The following is a 19,240-nucleotide window of genomic DNA, read 5'->3' on the forward strand; positions in this document are numbered from 1 at the left end:
GGTTTCAACTGTAGTCCGTCATCTCCAAAGCCATAACCTACTGCTCACAGTCACACGCAGTCACATACACACATACACTCACATGCACACATTCACACGCACTCTCCAAAGCCATAACATACTGCTCCCCATTTTATAGTTGGGAATGAGAGGGAGAGGGAGGTGCAAACATGAGGAGGCAGTGTTGACCTGAGATAGCTGCAGTTGTGCAGCAACACACACACACATTCACACACTCACACACACATTCACATACACTCACATACATGAATTCACACACATGCATTCACACACACACATTTACACAGACATACACACATTCACACACACACATTCACACACACACCCACGTGCATTCACACACTCCACACATTCACATACACTCACACTCACATACACACATTCACACACACACACACAGACATACACACCTTCACACACTTACACACATTCACACACACTCACGTACACAGCATTCACACACAATCCAATACTGTCACATACACACACTAACACGCCTTCACACACATTCACACACAATCCAACACTGTCACATAAACACACTCACACGCCTTCACACACATTCACACACACTCCAACATTGTCACATACACACACACACACAGTCACATACACACACTCACATGCACACATTCACACACACTCATATGCACACACACATTCACTCACACACTCCACACACTGTCACACACTTACATACACTCCCCTCCTTCCACAGGAGCCAGTAGCCTCTGTAAGGATCATAAGATCTTACAGTCAGAGATCACTCCCAACCCGCTCCATCACACGGGGGCTGGGGGGCTGGGGGCCTGGAATGGGCAGGGGCGGCCACAGGACATTAGTGGGTCAGGGACCAGGGTTGAACCAGGGCTGCTCCCTGCCAGCCGCAGGCTGTCTTTCTGATGCTGGTCCTGGAGCCTCTGGCTGCTGTTTGTTCAGGGAAGGGGAGGTGCCTTCCGGGTATAAATAGCAGATGGAGATGCTTCTCTCTGGCGGGAGAGTTAACCCTTGGGGCCCTGGGCACGGAGAGAGGCTTCCCTGCCTTGTGAGAAGGCGTGGTGGCTGTCAGAGTCGGAAGAGTCCTTAGCGATCACCTAGGCCCTGCTCCTCAGTGCGGTCTATGAGTCAGCAGGCTTGGCACCTCCTCAGAGCGTGTTAGAACTGCAAAATCCCGGCCCTACCCTAGGCCCAGTGAATCTGAGTCTACCTTTCCACAGGTGCCCAAGACGCTGGTCCAGACAGCCCTTCCTTCATGAGGATGGGGGAAAGTGATTCAGAGAGGGCAGTGCTCCTGCCCGAGGTCCCACAGCAATTCCCTGACAGAATTAGCTCTCAAAGCCACACTTCCTGCCCTCATGACTCAGGACCCTGATAGGCAGGGATCAGCCCCCAATTGCACAAGGGCTGGAGAAGGGGGCCAGGCAGTGAGGTGTTGTTTCAGAGCCCATCCCCAGGGGTTCTGCTGCCCTGGCGCTGTCCCAGCCCGCCATGGCCCAGCCTCTCCACGCAGCCTGTGCCCGGCCTGCGGGCCAGGGCCTGAGTTGGAGCTTGCCCCTGTAGGCAGGCAGGTGCCAGGTTGAGGGAGGAGGGCAGGGCCACTGTGCCAGGCTGAATCAGCATGGGGGTGGGTTTGGGGAACGGGCCGCAGCGGTCAAGGCCAAGCGTTTCCCCCTGGCCTATTTTCATCTCTCCCAGAGCTGTAGAAGTTTTCCTGAAACAGCTTTTCCGAAGGAGGCTGCCGGCAGTGTGGGATGGGAGGAAGGGCCTTTCTTCACCTTCCCCCGAAACAAGCTGGCTCTGAGGAATGTGGAAACCATTAAAGACGCCCCCTTTCCCATCTCTGCTGCCTCCATCCCCAGAGAAGAGAGCAGCTGCTCTCCACCCAGCCCGCAAACACCCACGTGCCAGAGTGGGCAGGGGAGCAGGGCCTGGCCCCCCGCGCCCCTCGCATCCCGCAAGGCTCACCAATGTTGGGGTGCTTCAGCAGGCGGCAGATGCGGGCTTCACGCTCCAGCTTCTGATGGTCTGAAACACAGAGGCTCAGGTGAGTCCCGGGTGAAGGAGGAACCACCACCCTCCATCTCCCGCTCCTCAAAGCCTCGTACTATCTCCACCTCCCAGGGCAGCCCCTGGGGGCCGGGAAAGCTCACCTTCTGGCCAGGGCCTCTGAGTTCTCCAGGAAGACCGTGGGGTGCAGTGGAAAGAGGAAGAGGCCTGGGTTGCAGTGACTCAAGCACATCCCTCACCCTCTCTGGCCTCCCTTTCCACGGCTCTTAAATGTGCGGCTTCTCCAAGACTCCTCCAGGCCTGTTCCTCAGGCCCTACACTCTGGCCAGACTAAATGGCTGACTTCACCTCTACAAGCAGGCCCTGCTGGGCCCTCTCACTTCAGGAGAGAATTGCACATGCAGTTCTCTCAGCTTGAAACACTTCCTCTACCTCCCACCTGCCGTTCACTGGCCATCACCCACTCCTACCAATCCTTAGTCTCAGGCCCCTGGCAGCAGGCAGGGGCCCATCCTCTGTGCTTTCAGAGCCCCTGAACAGCATGACCCACTCAGTCTCATGGATATCTAGTTCCTTGAGGGCAGGGACTTGGTCTCTGTTGTACCCCTGACATCTACCCAAATACCTGGCACATACTAGGTGCTCAAGAAATAACTGAATGAAGCTGGGCGCGGTGGCTCACGCCTATAATCCCAACACGTTGAGAGGCCGAGGCAGATGGCTCACCTGAGCTCAGGAGTTCGAGACCAGCCTGGGCAACATGGTGAAACCCCATCTCTACTAAAAATACAAAAATTAGCTGGGTGTGATGGCAGGTGCCTGTAATCCCAGCTGCTCAGGAAGCTGAGACAGGAGAATTGCTTGAAGGTGGAGGTTGGAGTGAGCTGAGATCATGCCACTGTACTCCAGCCTAGGTGACAGAGCGAGACTTCGTCTCAAAAAAAAAGAAAAGAAAAGAAAAGAAAAGAAATAACCAAATGAAAGAATAAATGATTGAATGAATGTGCCTTTCTAAGGGAGTGACTGACTATTCTTCCAGAGGGCTGTGTTAATTCCCAGAAGCCACCTCCCTTTCAGGAGACTCTGGGACCAGGGACACAAAGAGTCCCAAATAATCTGCGGGGGCCCACCCAGAGCTCTCCCACCTGCCTTCTGGACTGCTGTGCGAGTCTCCTGGGCCTCTCCACACACCCGGGAGAAAGGCCTTGCTCGGGATCTGTCACTGTGGCTTCTGATTCTCCAGCTGCTGGGAACAGTGGGACACATGACCCAACTCCGTGCCCCTAAACAATCCTGGGCTGGAGACACCACTCTTCCCATTTTATAGATAAGGAAACTGCAGCCTGAACAAGCTGGAGCCTCCGTGGCGGCAGAGCTAGAACTGAAAATGCATTTCCTGTTTTCCATTTTGGTGCTTTTTTCACAATTTGGTAGTTAACGCCTTAATTTAACAAACAAAACCGTAAAAAGAAACCGCTTTTTAAAAACTCTGTGCCAAGCACTGTGCAGAGGGCTTTATATGCCTTTCAAGCCCTCATACAATCCTTTGAGGAAGTTACTATCATTTTTCTGCCTTTCCAGAGGAGGAGACAGAGCTTCAGAGAGGTTAAGTACCTGCCCAAAGTCAATCCTGCACTGAGCGGTGGAGCCATGATTTGTACCCAGACAGTCAGACTCCAGAGCTGGGCTTTCAATCCTGGGCTATACTATTCTCCATGCCCCAGCTCATAACCACTACCTCCACTTGCCCCCAATTCTCAAATAGAAAAATGAAGACCCACAGAAAGAAACTCATGCCAACACTCAGATGCCAAGCCAACACTAGAACCCTGGCCCTGAATGGCCCTCTCAGAATGGGCAGGTATGTGGATGGGGGGTGGTGAGAATGGAGAAAGTTCCAGCCCTTGTCCCCAGGAATCCAGCTCCCCTTTCCCCTGCCCCCTTCACTAGAGCAATCACTGGCTGTCCTCCAAGGGCTGCAGAAGCCAAAATCAATACTGAAAGGTGGCTTTTCCACCAGCAAAGCAATTAAGTCCAATTCAGTTTCCATGGCTCAATTCCCCAGCTGAAAGCTGGCTGCAAGCTAGGGATGAGGAGGTGGGGCCAGGTTGGGGGGCATCCCTTGATTCCCCCTCCCTCCATGGGCTCCTTTCATATCCTCCAGGGGAGGGGAGGCTGACTCCTGGGCACAGGAGGGGATGCCCATCCAGAGCTGACCAGGCAGGGCCCTCCCCCTGCTCCACATCCCATGCCCTACCCCCATATCCTACCGGCAGCAGAACCAGAACTCAGGCAGGTCAAGATCAGGCCTGTCAGAGGGGGAAGGAGGCTTCTGGCCTAGGCTATACATTCAGGAAGCGGAAGCCCCAAATCTGGAATTTTGCTGTTTCTCCCTGTGAGGTTACCCAGGAGCAGAGAACATTGACAAGATTGAAAGAAGAAAACGCTGGCCATGCAACCTTAAACTTGTATCTGGTTACCAGACCTCACTGCTGGAAATGCTAGGAACTAATTTTATAAGTCTTATCATCATCATATGCATAGTACAATTAACCTGCATTGTCACTGTTGAAAGTATTCATCCTACTGAGTGTAAACATATACATTATACAATATTTCTGGTAACTCTGTTTGCAGTGTTTTCATTTTCTAATATACAGAGAACCTCAGGACATGTGACATGTGGGGACCATGCTTCTTTTGACCTCCGAGGCCGTGCTTTGTTATATAGATGAAGAAACTGAGGCCTGTTGACAAAGGAACAGTCCCTTTATCAAAATGGCTCACCAAAATCACCTGAAAACTCAGAGCTCTGAGGCCTGTACCCCTGCACCTTTCCCCCACCACTCCTCCCCTCAGCCAAGGAGCTTTTTTTTTCGGGGGGGGACAGGGTCTCACTCTGTCGCCCAGACTGGAGTGCAGTGGCTTGATCTTGGCTCACTGCAATCTCTGCCTGCCAAGTAGCTGGGACTACAGGCGCACGCCACCACGTCAGGCTAATTTTTTGTATTTTTAGTAGAGACGGGGTTTCACCGTGCTGGCCTGGCCAAGCTGGTCTCGAACTCCTGACCTTGTGATCCGCCCGCCTCACCCTCCCAAAGTGCTGGGATTACCACACCCGGCCCCGCCAAGGAACTCTTTTTAAAATATCCATTAAATCCTGTCACTCCTTGGCTTCCAACTCTCCAACAGCTTCCCAATGTACTTAGAGCACAATCCAAACTCCTCGCTGGGTCTGGCCTCACCTTGGCCAGGAAGCTCCAGCCACACTGGCCTCCTCTCTGCCCTGACACACCAAGCTCCTTCCCACCTCAGGGCCTCTGCACCTGCTGTGCCTTCTGCCTGGAAAGCTCTTCCCTGGGTCTTCTCATCAGGCAGGCCCCGGCACAATGTCACCTCCTTGGAGAGATTCCCTGGCTGCCTTTTCTAAGCGTGTCCCTCCTGCTGCATCACCTCCCCATACCCTGTCTTATCTTCTTGGTTAACACTTGTCACTACCTGAAGCTACCCAGCTGACATATGTGTTTAATGTTATTTTCAGTCTCACTCCCTAGAAAACGGGCACAATGAGAGCAAGACCTTTTCTGTTGGTCACTGCCACATTCCCAGGGCGTGGTGTAGAGCTGCTAAGCAGCTTGTCCGAGATCCCATAGCAAACAAGCGGCAGAGCTGAGATTTCAATCCGTGTACATAGCTACTTATACTATATTGCTTCCCATTCTAATAATTTTTTTTGAGACACAGTTTGACTCTCATCACCCAGGTTAGAGCGCAGTGGCAGGATCACGGCTCACTGCAGCCTCCACTTGTGGGCTCAGATGATTCTCACTCCTCAGCCTCCCTCTTGAGTAGCTGGGACTACAGGCGCCCACCACCACGCCCGGCTAATTTTTTATATTTTTAAGAGACAGAGGTCTCACCATATGGCCCAGGCTAGTCTTGAACTCCTGGCCTCAAGTGATCCTCCCACCTCGGCCTCCCAAAGTGCTGGGATTAAAGATGTGAGCCACTGAACCCAGCCCCATTCTAATAATTAATTAATTGATGAATCGATCCATCATCTCAGCAGAGTCCCATGATGGTGAGAGCTCTGAGGGAAGCTAGACGTCTTCAGCCTCCTGCCTGCGGACCTGGGGAGCTTCCCCAATGCCCATGATAATATCTTGGGAACCTTTTCGCTTCCTCCCCAGATGGTTGGGTCACCTCCAGGGTGTGGGGGCTAAGAGCACAGCAAGGCTCAGCAGAGCTCAGCAGGCAGAGGTGGATGGACATTCTGGGGTGAGGTCCCTGGGGCCAGACAGTCCCAGCAGGGTGAGGCAGGACAGAGCAGGCCTGGAAGGACCTGCAATCATACAAATGGGCAGGGCTCTGCCTCCAGAGGGGAGTGGACTCCAGCAGGCAGGCAGCCCGAGATTCCAGCAAGAGGCACACAAGCCAGGAGAGAAAAGAGACCTCAAGTCTGGGAGCAAGTACCTGCTCCCTGCATAGGACAGCCCGATCCTGGGAGCTAGAGCAATCATCTCAAGGAACAAGAGTGCCGGGCAAGGGGTGGGGAGGAGGACAGGAGAGATGGGAAGCACGTCTTGCCGTCCCCTCAGAGGCTTCCTTGCAGGGACCTGAATGACACTGTAGAGCAGGCTGGATGAGCTCATCATGCTCCCCACCTGGTGCTCCGAGACTGGTCACTGAGGAGCCGAGGAAGTGACCCCCTCATGCTCGAGCTAGGAGTGGGGCCTGTGGAAGTCACAGTGCCCAGGCCAGTCACCTCCGGCTGCACCAGCCTCATGCGTGTGCCCAATGTGCCCTTAGAATGCTACCTCTGTGTGTGCCGTGGGGAGGATGCGCTAGGAGGCTATACAGCACCCAGTGGGGGTTAGCGCTGAGCCTATGTTATCGTATTAGGTCGGTGTTAATAGCTACTGTTACTGATGACAGGATTTTTTTAATGCGGGGGCTTGGGCCCCACCTACTGAATCCAACCCTCATGGGTGGAACTCAGGCAGCTGTGTTTTTAAAAAAGCTACCAAAGGTATTTGGCAGGGATTGGAACAGGCAAAATTTTCACTTTTCACTTCATTTCTTCATGGTTTCTTTGGTTTGTTTATACTATGAACATTTTTTAAACGACTAGATTAAAAATACATACACAAATATATCGTGGGTTTGGGAACCACTTGCTAGAAGAGGCTGGGCAGGGTGGGCAAAAAGAAAGCCACAGCTCCCGGGAGGGTGGGCACAGCCCCTGCTGGGCGCTGCCGGAAGTCACCCAGGAGCACCAGCAGGAGATGCTTAGAGTCTGTTGCCAAATATTCAGCATTAACCCCCCCTCCCCACCCCCGAGGCACCAGGAGTGGCAAACAAAGAACCATGCTAAAAGAAGCTCTGCTCCTCCTCTCCCGCTGGGAAGAAAAGCAGCTGGCAGTTGGCAGACTTTTCCGGAAGGTTCCCTGATAACCTCCCCACCCCCACCCTCCACACTCACCTAGGCCCAGCCACCTTCCTTCCAAGAGGTCAAGGACTCAACAAGTTGCCAAAGAGAGGCGGCTTGGGAAGTGGCTGTCTGGCATAGCCCAGGGTCTGCACTGTCCCAGGAGTGCTTAGTCACTTTCCAAAACAGGAGCCATGACCCTTCCACTCTTCCATACACATCTGTCTCTTTTGGTCAACATGCAAGTGTGTGTGTGGATGTGCCCCGAGAGTGTGGTGAACTAACCTGAGATCCCAGCATCCAGGGACGACCTTGGGGCCTGACCCTCTCTCCCGTTGGGGCAACCTCAACCCGTCGCCCCCTGTCCCTGTTGTATCTCAGGGATTGGGACATCTCCCTTGGTTCCTCAACACCCAATGCACAGAGAGGGCACCAGACTGCTGCTAGTCACACAGCAATGACAAGGCCAATCCAGGCATCTGGCCATGAGGCAACACTCCTGCCAGCATTCCTGCCTGCCCTGTCTCTAGCTCCCAGCCTTCCACAAGCTTGGACTTTTCACACTGACTGTGTACCACGTGGGGCTTCTGGCCCTTCAGAGACCCTCACCCTACCCCCAGCCACCCCCTCTGCTGATCCACTTTGACCTGCAAGACATGGGGGGAGGTCGGTAACTGGAAGAAAGTGCTGAGCTCCCAGCAACACTGAGCCAGAGAAGAAAGGCAGCAACACACAGTCCAACATGAGGCCTGCTGGGAGGCCTGCTGGGAGCAGCATGAGCCTCCTGTACCAGCCACTGTGAGGCCAGCCACGAACCTGCCCCTGCTGGCCCCTGGCCCCACACAGCTGTGCCTATCAAACACCTGGACACTCTGCCAGCCTCTCACACAACATCTCCCGCACTGCACAAACCATGGATTGTACAGCCCACACCTGCCCCCACCTCACCCAACAGAATTCTCTCTGCCACCAGGCGGTCCCAAGGAAAGCTTATACACCATTTCATTCAGGGTGGGGACTGGCATCTTTGAAGATAACGCTTTCCAACACACTGACCGTGGTTACCACCATCACTGTCTCAAACACACAGTCATGGCAAGAAGCTCATCTCCTGGGCAGGCTTCCCAGATTTTAATGTCCACAATCACCCAGGTATCTTGTTAAAATGCAGATTCAGATTCTTCAAGTCTGGTGTGGGGCTCTAGGCTTTGCTTTTCTAACAAGCTGCTGGGGATGCTAACGTCACTGGCCCAGGACCGCTTCTAAGGTCTTAGGGCCATGGTTCTCAAACTCATCTGCAAATTAGAGTTATCTGGGCATCTTTTCCAAAACCCAGATCATATCCCAGACCCACTCTCTGGAAGACCCAAGAGTGGAGTAGCTGAAGCCAAGCGCACTTGGAGTTCACTGGCCCCTCTCTGTGTGGCTGGTGCTGTCCTAGGTGCTGGGTGCAGAGTAGCCCATACTCTTGAAGTCTACAGCCCAAAAAGGGAGGTGGGTATTAAACAAGGGGCCTTATCAGTAAACAGGATGAGTCTAGGTCAGGGAAAGCCATAAAGGAAATAAACAGTAATAAGAGAGAGAAAATAGTTCGGGCGTGATGGCTCACGCATGTAATCCCAGCACTTTGGGAGGCCAAGGCGGACAGATCATCTGAGGTAAGAGTTCGAGACCAGCCTGGCCAACATGGTGAAACCCCATCACTACTAAAAATACAAAGAAAAAAAATTAGCCGGGCGTGGTGCTGGGCGCTTGTAATCCCAGCTACTCGGGAGGCTGAGGCAGGAGAATCGCTTGAACCCAGGAGGAGGAGGTTGCAGTGAGCCAAGATCGCACCATTGCACTCCAGCCTGGGCGACAAGAGTGAAACTCCATCTCAGAAAAAAAAAAAGAGAGAGAGAGAGAGAGAGAGAGAGAATGGAGGAGGCCTCGTCAGATTATGGGGTCAGGAAAACCTCTCAAAGGATGTGACCTTAAGCTGAGACCTGAAGGCTGAGAAACAGCCATTCATGAAAGGAGCCAGGAGATGGCGTTCAGACAGAGGGAATGGCAGGGGTAGAGGTCTGGAGGGGAGAAGTGACAGCGAGTGGCAGGAGAGCAGGGAAAGGTGGGCCCATCTGGTGTCTCAGTCCTCACCTGTGAGGCACAGAGCTTGGCCTGTCTGGGTGAGGCTGTGGTCTCCAGCCTCGAAAAAATGAAAAGAAGGAAAAAGGGAAGGTCTATTCTCAAGGCACCCCCAGGAAGAGCAGCCCCCACCCCTGCCATAAGTATCACCCATGGGCTCCGCCCTGGGTCCTGGTCTAAACCAAGCAGTACAGGTAAGGGGAGAGAGGAGAGCCCTGGAGGGTGGGCAGGGTAGAGATCAGGCACCTACCTCTGGCTGACAGCTTCTTGGTGTTGATGATCTTGGCAGCATACTCCTGGCCGGCCAGCACCTTCACACACCTTCGCACCACCGAGAAGGCTCCCCTAGGAGGACAGAGAAGGTGGAAAGGGTGAGGGAACGCCCAAGGGCTGTGTCCCTAGGAGATGTTGGAGTTCACGTCGCTGCCCTACGCTAGAAGGAAGCCCTTCATCAGCGCTGCTCAAGCTCACAGGGGCTTCTGTGGCCCAACTCAGGGACAGAGCGAGGCCAGAGAGACCCAGAAGATGGACCCAGAAGCAGAAGATTAGAAGCTTGGCCTCAAGTGAGAGGAGCCTGCCAACGTCATCAAAGTTGGGCTCACCATGCTGTAAAACATTAGAATCATGTAGTGTTAGAACCGCAGAAATCAGGTCTCTAAAAGTTTTTAGTTTTTTATTCTTTCAGTAGGTAAACATGGACATGGTTCAAAGTTCAAAAGATATAAAGGTATAGGTAGTAAAATGACTCCCTCTAGCCACTGTACTACAGCCTCTGAGGTCCTCTTCCCAGAGATTACCACTGTCACCATGTCCTTGAGTCTCTTTCCACAGACGGTGTCCCACACACTAATGGTACTGGACACTGTATACTGTTCTCCACCTTCCTTTTTTCAGTGAATAATATATTTTTAGAGATCCTCCTTCCGTATCATAACATAAGAGTTCCTTGTTACTTAGTATGTAATTGTATGGCTGTCTGATTCAGCCAGTCCCCTACCGATGGGCACTCAGATTAGTTTCAATCTATAGCCATTACAAACAATGCTACAATGACTAGCCGTGTATGTGTGCATTAGAATTATATATCCTATGTATGCATGTGTCTGTGTGGGATACATTTCCAGAACTTATGTTATCCGGTCAAGGGGTAGCTGTTGTTTGCTGATTTCAATGGATAATGAGAGATTGTCCGTATTAAAGATTGTACCAACTCACCTTCCCACTGGAATGCAAGGGTGCCAGTTTCCTTTGCCCTTGTCAACACAGTGTATTATCAAACTTTTTATATCTGCTAAAGAGACAGGTGGAAAATGGCAATTTGCTGTAATTCAATTTGTAATTGTCATATTACGAGTGAAGCTGAGCATCTTTTCACGTTTTAAGAGACTCTTGGGATTTTATCCTCAAACTATTAGTAATTATAAGAGAACTTGGGGCAAGGTCTGTGAGTTTTCCACCTCACAGGGGAAAACATTGTCACCACGTAGAATGTGGCCCATTTCCTACCTCATTTGATTTTTCAAGAAAAGCTAAACTAGATATTGATGAGAAATTTTCCAATTTTTAAACACTGGCACCTATTCCAAAAGAATTTGAGGATGGTATTAGGCCAAACAAAACTTGTCTAAGGGCTAGATCTGGAGTCTAGATGCCATTTTGCTCTCTTTGCCACAAAGGCCATGCACTCCAATCCCTTCATATACACAGGAGACTCCTAAAGGGCCCAATACTGACCGTAGTCACCACTATAGCACCCTAACCCCGTGCTAATGGAAGAAGAGAGTCTCCTGGGGAGGTTTCCCAAATCTAAATGTCCAGGGAAGTCACCTAGGTACCTTGTTAAAATGCAGATTATGATTCCTCAAGACTTTGAGTTCCAGTGTAGATTGCTCAAGGTCAAATGGTTCATAACAGGCAGAGCTGTGTCTAGAACTCAGATGTTAGCACTCTTGGGTGTGTGACTTCCACACCAAGTAAGCCTTCCAGTTCCTGGCAGGCTGGGCCATGCCCAGGTTTTTGACATGGCTGCACACATCACATCCTCCAAGCTTGGATGCCCCATCTCAAGCTCATGGGCAGCTCCAAGCCCACAAAAAGATGAGGCTGACAAGGCAGAGGAGGATGCTGGCAGGCACTGAAGAAGCCTGCAGGCTAGCACAGATGCCTGCTCTGCACACAGCCCTGAGCATGGTATCACTGGCTTCATGTCTGGGCAGCAGGAAATGAGCGGCTGGGAAACTGTAAAGAAGGATGAGGAGGAAGGAGCCAGGATACAGACTACAGACCAAGAAATATAACCTTGTAGGAAAGCTAGAGGGGGCCAGAATTCATGGGCACGCAGAGGGCCTCGCACAGCTGTGGCTCCTCCTTGGGGCATGCAGCCTGTCCATATGCTACCAGGAAGAAAGCAGCAAGACCCCAGTCCCCTCCCTGAGACTCTCCCCTGCTACGCGGCCCCTCTTCCGTGCTTCCAGAGCACCCCTGCTTAGAAAAAATTCATTTTTCTTCCATCATTCCCACAACACTTCTGGCCACCAGCTATAAAGGGTTTGTTTTTTTTTTTTTTTTCATAGCAACTTATTCTCTGGACATCAGTTGGGTATCCTATAATTCAGTTATGAAACTAACTACCTAGAGTTAGTGCAGACCCCACAGGTTAAGGGCTAAAACCTACAAGACGATCCCCTTGCTTCAGATACCAGTCACAAATAGTGGGTCCTCAGGTTACTCACAATTCTGTCCAACCTGGCTGGTGACTGGGGGATCCCACAACCTCCTCCTTTTAGAATTTTCTATGATGGCTCACAAAACTCAGGAAAACGCTTACTTACATTTACCAGTTGTGCATGTGTGTGTGTTTACAACAGAGGTTATGATAAAGGGTACAGATGAACAGCTAGATGAAGAGGGGCACAGAGCAAGGTCTGGAAGGATCTTGAACACAGGAACTTTTGTCCCCATGGAGTTGGGGTGTGTCACCCTCAGGGCATGTGGATGTGTTCACCAACCCGGAAGGTCTCCAAGCTCTGTACTTAAGAGACCTTTATGGAGGTCTCATCACTAGGCATGATTGTTTATTAATGCAATCCCCAGCCCCTCTCCCCTCCCTGAGAATGCAGGGAGGGGATGAAAGTTCTAAGCTTCTGGCCATGGTTTGATCTTTCTGTGACCAGCTCCCACACAGGCACCCACCCAAAGCTGCCTCATTAGAACAAAAGATGCTCTCATCACCCAGGAAATTCCAAGGCAGCTGGGAGCTTTGAGTCAGGAACTGGGTTCTAAGACCAAATACTAGAACAAAAGATGCTGTTAGTACCTCCATCACTTAGAAAATTACAAGGGTTTGGGGAGCTCTGTGCCAAGAACCAGGGACAATGACCAACTACATATTTCTAGATTTCTTATGATATCATAATATCACAACCCTACACCCCCATCTAACTCAGACTGGTGGTGGCTCCTCCACCGGCTTATTTCTCCCACCCTGACACTGAGTTCCTGAGGGCCAGGACTTTCACATTTTTCCTCTGTCCCCAGTGCTTGAATACCCAGTGTCTAATGCCAATAGAGCCTCCATGAGTGTGACTTGCAGGAGAAGGAGGTGGATTTCAGCAAGAGTGAGAGAAAATGGAGTGAGACAGGAGAGGAAATTTTCAGATGGGGTGTTAGGAATAGGAACAGGCATCTAAGGAAGATGGGGGACAACTGGTGTCTCAAACGTGCCCGCCCTACCCAGGGATGGGGATGGACCCCAAAGACTTTTAGGTCCCCCTCTAGCTGGGGGCCATGATTCTCAAAAGCCCTATGAGAAAAAAGTTTAAAGTGGCCACATCTGGGCAAGGTTCTGAGAACTCCAGGAAGAGAAGGGCAGGAAGTGGGGAAGGTTGTGAGCTCCAGGGTGCAGGAGCTGGGTCTCATCCTGCTCATCAGCACCTGACAAAACTTGGTCCAGAGCTACAGCTCAATTAATATGTGTGGGTGGATGGAGGGATTGAAGAAGGGATGGTTGGACAGCAGGAGGGAGGGATGAGTGTAATTTCTCCATTAGAGAGGCAAAATTTCATTCTAGGTAAAGACCTTAGATCAATGATTATCAAACTGGCTGCCTGAGAATCCCCTGAAGGATCTTTGAAAAAACAGATTCTGGCCGGGCGTGGTGGCTCACGCCTGCAATCCCGGCACTTTGGGAGGCCAAGGTGGGAGAATCGCTTGAGCCCAGGAGTTTGAGACCAGCCTGGGCAACATGGCGAAACTCCGTCTCTACTGCTGGGCATGGTGGTGCACATCTGTGTTCCCAATACTCAGGAGGCTGATGTAGGAGGATCACTTAAGTGCCGGAGTTGGAGACTGTAGTGAGCTGAGATAGCATCGCTGCACTCCAGCCTGGGTGACACAGCAAGACTCTGTCTCAAAAGAAAAAATAAGCAGATTCCAAGGTCCCACCCAGACCTCTTAAATCAGCACCTCTGGGTGTAGGCCCAGGGAATTTGTAATTTCATTTTAACTCTGTCTGTAGGTGATTCTTTCTCAGGCAGCCCAGCACTGCCCAGCGCCTTCCAGGGAAGTCCTGCGGCGTATCCTGTCTCCCTTGGAAATCCACACTGATGGCGGTCAGCGAGGGCTCTGCTCAGGGAGGCCTGACAGGCCCCATGAGACTGGGCTCTGGCTCAGGGAGCCAAGGCCATAAGAGCTATGTCTATAAAACAAGAGAAGCCATACTTGCTGAAGTTCCTCTTCCGAACAGCACCAAGCTTTTGTATAAATTAGAGGCTCCTCACCAGGAGTCCATGCCATAGATGGGGTAGTGCGGGGACCCTGAGCCCCTTGAAGGACACCTGTACATCCAAGTGTAAGCAAGTGCATTTTTTGGAGGGAGGTAAGGGTGCATAGCTTTTATCAGATGCTCAGAGGGAGGAGTTTCTCAAAACAAGCTTAGAGCTGGTGATGCAGAGGGCACCAGCCCCTTACAAGCCCAGAAGTCTTCTTCCCTTCAAATGTACATTCACCACTAAGCACACTTTTGACCCTCACAGCAATCCTGTGGAGTTGGAATTCTGCTCTCCCATTTAATAGATCGGGAAACCGAGGCCTCAAGTGAGCAGGCATATTCCTAATTGAGGCTGTGAAGAGAATCCAGGTCCCTTGCACTTTTTCTTCTGACTCAACCATGACAGGAGAATGTGGTCCTCAAGAGCAGAGGCTCTGGGGTCACAAAGACCCGCAGTCCAATCCTAGCTCACCCCCAACTGTGTGATGCTGAACTTGACACATCACCTTTCTGCGTCTTCCTGTTAGAGGGTAATAACAGCCTCTACTTCCTGGGTCTGTCGGGGAGATTAAGTGAGGTAACTGGTGCAAAACACTTGATACAGTACTAAGCACAAGGGACATAGTTTGGGGAGAAGGGGGGCAAATGAGGTGAGAAAAGGGGCTGGGCTGCTACCTAGGCAGCCCCAGGCTCCAACCCTACCTGCCATGGCGGTAGGGATCAGAGGAAAGTCGTAGCCAAAATGAGAATGAGGGCAGTGAGTCGGCAGCCCTAACCTCTTCCCTTTTTTATCTTCTGTTTAAAAAAGAAAAAAAAAAAATGTTTCTGTATTCTTGTCCTGCACGAACAAGTGGCCACAGCCCAGAAACCCTGGCAAACAGAAGAGCCAGCCCGCTCCTCTTGTGGCCCTGAGCTGAGCAGGCAGCCAGCAGATGGGCAAGTGGGCAGGAACTTGGGAACAGGACAGGGCATGAGAGGCAAGGAGGCCAAGGTTGGGAGGGCAGGGGTGGGAGGCGATGGCCAAGAGTCCCAAGAGGAAGGGATGAGGCCTGGGTGTGAGGGCTGGGGCAGATGGCCATGGGCAGTCCTGGAAGTGCCTGTGAAAGTATTTCTGAATTCCTTGAGAGGTGTAGGGGAATGCCCCTGGGTGCAAAGGAGGAGGGGTGGGGGAAGTGTTCCTGGGTGCAAGGGGTGGGTGTCTGGCCATAGGCATGTATTGGCAACCTGGTCTAGCCCCTAAGAGTGTGATGCTGTGAGGCTGTAGGTGTGACAAAGCACATGTATGTCACCCTAGGTATGAAGCGTGTATCCATGTGAGCCAGAGGGTCACAGAATGTAGGCAGGGAAGGGTGTGTTGGGGAGAGACAGACAGGCAGACACTGGAGGAACCAAGTCTCAGCCCTCAGCCCTGCTGGGAGGACTTAGGCAAGAATCGGCCCCAGTGAGGGCCACAGTCTCTTCATCTGCAATGTGGAGGCTAGGGTAGGGATGAGGCTCAGGAACGCAGTAGCTTTTCAGCTCTAGTGTTTCATACCAGTGCCGTCCAACAGAACTTCCTGTGATGATGCACACACACTGAGCTGTCCACTGCAGCAGCCACCAGCCACAGATGCTACAGAGCACTTGAAATGGGACCAGTGGAACTGAGCACCAAATTTCTTATTTTATTTAATCTAAATAACTATATGTGGCTAATGACTGCCACATTGGAGAGCATGGTTCTACATAGAGAAGAGCAGGCACTCCTGAGTCAGACCAAGCAGAGTTCACATAGTGGGTCAGCTCTTTCCTAGCAAGCTACTTCACCTCAGTAAGCCTGTTTCCCCCCTACTGCAAAATATGGACAACAATAGTACCAACCCTATGCAGTTGTTTCAAGGATTCAATGAGATAATTAGGCAGGCAATGAGTTTGGCAGAGTCCCTGGGGTATAGTAAATGCTCAAGGAACAATGCCTTGTGTAGGCATCATTATCCACGAAGGGAGGAGGACAGCTGGCATCATCAGAAACAAAATGGACATTGTTTGCCAAACTCGGGGAAGAAGTAAGCCAAGGTGGAGGTGTGTGGGAGCCATAGCGAGGTGGGGAAGGGGCAGCTCACCAGGGCTGAATAGCCTGCCCCTGAGAGTGGACGAGCAGGAGTGTGGGCAGGCAGGGAGGCCCCCCTCTGGCAGACAGACAGAGAGGGCACAGTGACAGTGAGTCCGGTGCGCGTGGCTGAGAATGTGGGAACGTGCTAATGGGCTGTGAAAAGCAAGATTCACGCTGGGAAATTGCTTTCTAGCTGCCTGGCAGGCAAGGTGTCCTGGGTGTAGCTGGCTGCCAGCCCACAGGGGCCCACCGCCCTCTCTGGCCTGAAACAGCAGGAAGAGTTGACATGGCAGTCAAGTGCAGCTCCAGGAGCACTAGATGGGGAGTCAGAAGACCTGAGCCCTCACTCAGCTTGGCTACCAGCTTGCTTACTCTTCTGGGCCTCAGTTTCCTCATTCAAAAGATGGGACCAGCCCCGCTCCCTCCTGGGGATGTTTGTGAGGGGTCTCTGCTGCCCAAGACTGGTTGCTGCCACTTTCTCTAAAGGAAGCCTCTTCACCGTCACCCCAGACCACTCAGAGCCACGTTACACCTGTGAGTCTCAGCAAACAGGAACACTTATGATCTATTGCGGCCTTCTGGGGACAGCACTCACCAAACACTTCCCTCCACTCTGGGCTCTGTGGGGGTCTGATTGTCTGGGCCCCTTACGGTAGTCTTTAGTGTCTGCTCTTCATTGACTGTTTCCTCAAACATGCTGAGGTCTCCCTCCTTCCAGAAAAATAAAACAACTTCCTCAAATAAAGCAAAACAACCAGGAACCTTTCTCTCGACCCAGCAGCCTGGGCTGTTTCCTTCCTCCCTTCTTCTTTGCTGCCAAGCTTCCAGAACAAATGTCCGACATCCGCCGCCTCCTCTTCCCACCTCCCACACTCCATGAACCCACCACAATCTGGCTGCCGCCCCCGGGGCTCCATGAAAGAAATGCCTGCACCAGGTTCGCCCACCCATGCCTCCTCCCACCCTCACCACTACCCCTTGCAGTCCCCGCTGGAGCCTAATGCACCTTGCCTACCCCACCCCAGGTAGCATTTGGCCTCACTGAACATAGCTTTGAGCTCACCTTTCCTTTTGTTTCTGGGTCGCCATGCTCTCCTGGTCTCCCCCATCACTGAAAATGCCTTCCCTGCCCCACCTTCCCTCAGTATTGCTGCTCCCGGCCTCTTTCCACCCACCCTCTTACCACTCCCGCCCATCCCTTCTACCAGGGGCCATTAGCTGTGATCTCTGGGGAGGCTCCGGACATTTGTGAACCCACTTAAAACTGTATTAAAATGATTCTGTGTCTGTGCATTGTTCTGGGCAAAGGATGCATAGTCATCAGCTCTGCAAAGGAGTCCATGACTTCCCAAATAGTTAAAGTCATTGACCATCACTCAAAACTGAAATCCACATCCAGAGTCCCCTCCTGTCTTCGGAACTCTAGCTCTGTATTTTTAGCTACTCATTATCTTGCCTAGATGCTACGTGGCAGGCACCTCATAATCAAAGCCCAGCCTCTTCCCCAAAATTTCCCCACTCTTGGTTAAGATACTTAAGCATTTCACTTCTCTGAGATGAGCTGGGGGTGATTTCAGAAAGGTCCTGGTCAAATGCAGATAGATCTGTTATCTGTGAGAGAATCTGCATCCAAAACCCTTTGGTGGTAACACATAGCCCAGGCTGGCTGATTTGATCACCCAGGATGTGGAACCCAGAATAGACAGGTTAGAATGCCTGGGGGAAGGGAAAGAGCTGGGGTGGGCCACAGAGGCAGCACCATGCACTGGGCTAGAGTGTGGGCCACATGTGGCTGCATCAGAACTTTGTATAGCCCACAATGTCTTACTTTTGAAGTCCACCCCCTCCTATTCCAAAGCTGAAGAGACTGGGGCCAAGACCTTGAACCCAGGACTGCTGATTCATAGTCCATTGCTTTTTCCAATACCCAGTACTCTCAGATTAGAGGGGGTCTGACCTTGAGGTCCACAGTCGGACTTTGGAGTAGGAGGAACTGTGGAAAATAACAGCATTCTGCGTGTCACGGTGAGTGGGCATTTTGGGAGGGGGAGAGTACCCACAGCTTATTTGAGATTCTCTGAGGACTCTGGATTCCCAAAACAGTTAAAAAGCTGGGGTCAGTTTCATTCAGAAACAATGAGAAGCTTTTAGGCCTCAGCTTACCCATCTGTGAAATCAACTGTTGATAAGTAATTTTTAAGCCTTCTCTTTCTTTTTCTTTCTTTCCCATTTAGGCATTAGTACCTTTTCTTAATAATAAACAAACAAAACACAGCTATGCAGCTTCTCAAATGGTGACTAGATCAGAGGAGATGGCGCTGGGGGCTCACCATCCCCTTTGCTTGACTCTCCCCACTTCTTCCCAGCTCTGTGAGCAGAACTCCACAGAACAAAGCATTATACAGCCAGAAAATCCTAGGACCTATTACTGAAACCACACCTCTCCCATCCTCTCAACCGCCTGCGGCTGCAGCCACCCACTCCCAGACTCTAAAAGATGCTGCAGGGACGCAGTGTGCTTGAGCTGTCCCGCACTGCCCCCCGCCCCCAAACACCAATCCAGCAGAAGTCTCGTGGGGGACACAGAAGGGCTGGGATCCGGAAGAATCTGTTTGCTGCAGGGAACATTGAACCAACAGAAGTTCCAACATATTCCTTGTTTTGGCTGCACAAGAGTTTTTTCGAATGGGTCACAAAAAGAAAAATAGAAAAATATTCTATTTTCTCTTTACAGTGTTTAAAGGCAGGGCCAGAGCCCAGCAAGGCAGGGGACATGCCAAGGGGTGACTTTCTCCTCAGT

At 51.6% G+C, this 19,240-nt stretch overlaps 1 protein-coding gene across 2 annotated transcripts in view; it reads right to left on the reverse strand.

Annotated features, from left to right (window-relative positions):
• Positions 1-19,240, reverse strand: part of CAMK2A (calcium/calmodulin dependent protein kinase II alpha) — a 67,997-nt gene that overhangs the window by 41,412 nt on the left and 7,345 nt on the right. For both annotated transcript variants that reach the window (XM_015141232.3, XM_015141231.3), the window contains exons 2-3: positions 9,831-9,925; positions 1,987-2,046 (exon numbers count right to left, since the gene is read on the reverse strand). In XM_015141232.3, the coding sequence (XP_014996718.1) occupies positions 1,987-2,046; positions 9,831-9,925 (155 nt within the window). The remainder of the gene's footprint in view (positions 1-1,986; positions 2,047-9,830; positions 9,926-19,240) is intronic.

The sequence above is a fragment of the Macaca mulatta genome, chromosome 6 (assembly GCF_049350105.2).
Source record: "Macaca mulatta isolate MMU2019108-1 chromosome 6, T2T-MMU8v2.0, whole genome shotgun sequence".
Classification (NCBI taxonomy): domain Eukaryota; kingdom Metazoa; phylum Chordata; class Mammalia; order Primates; family Cercopithecidae; genus Macaca; species Macaca mulatta.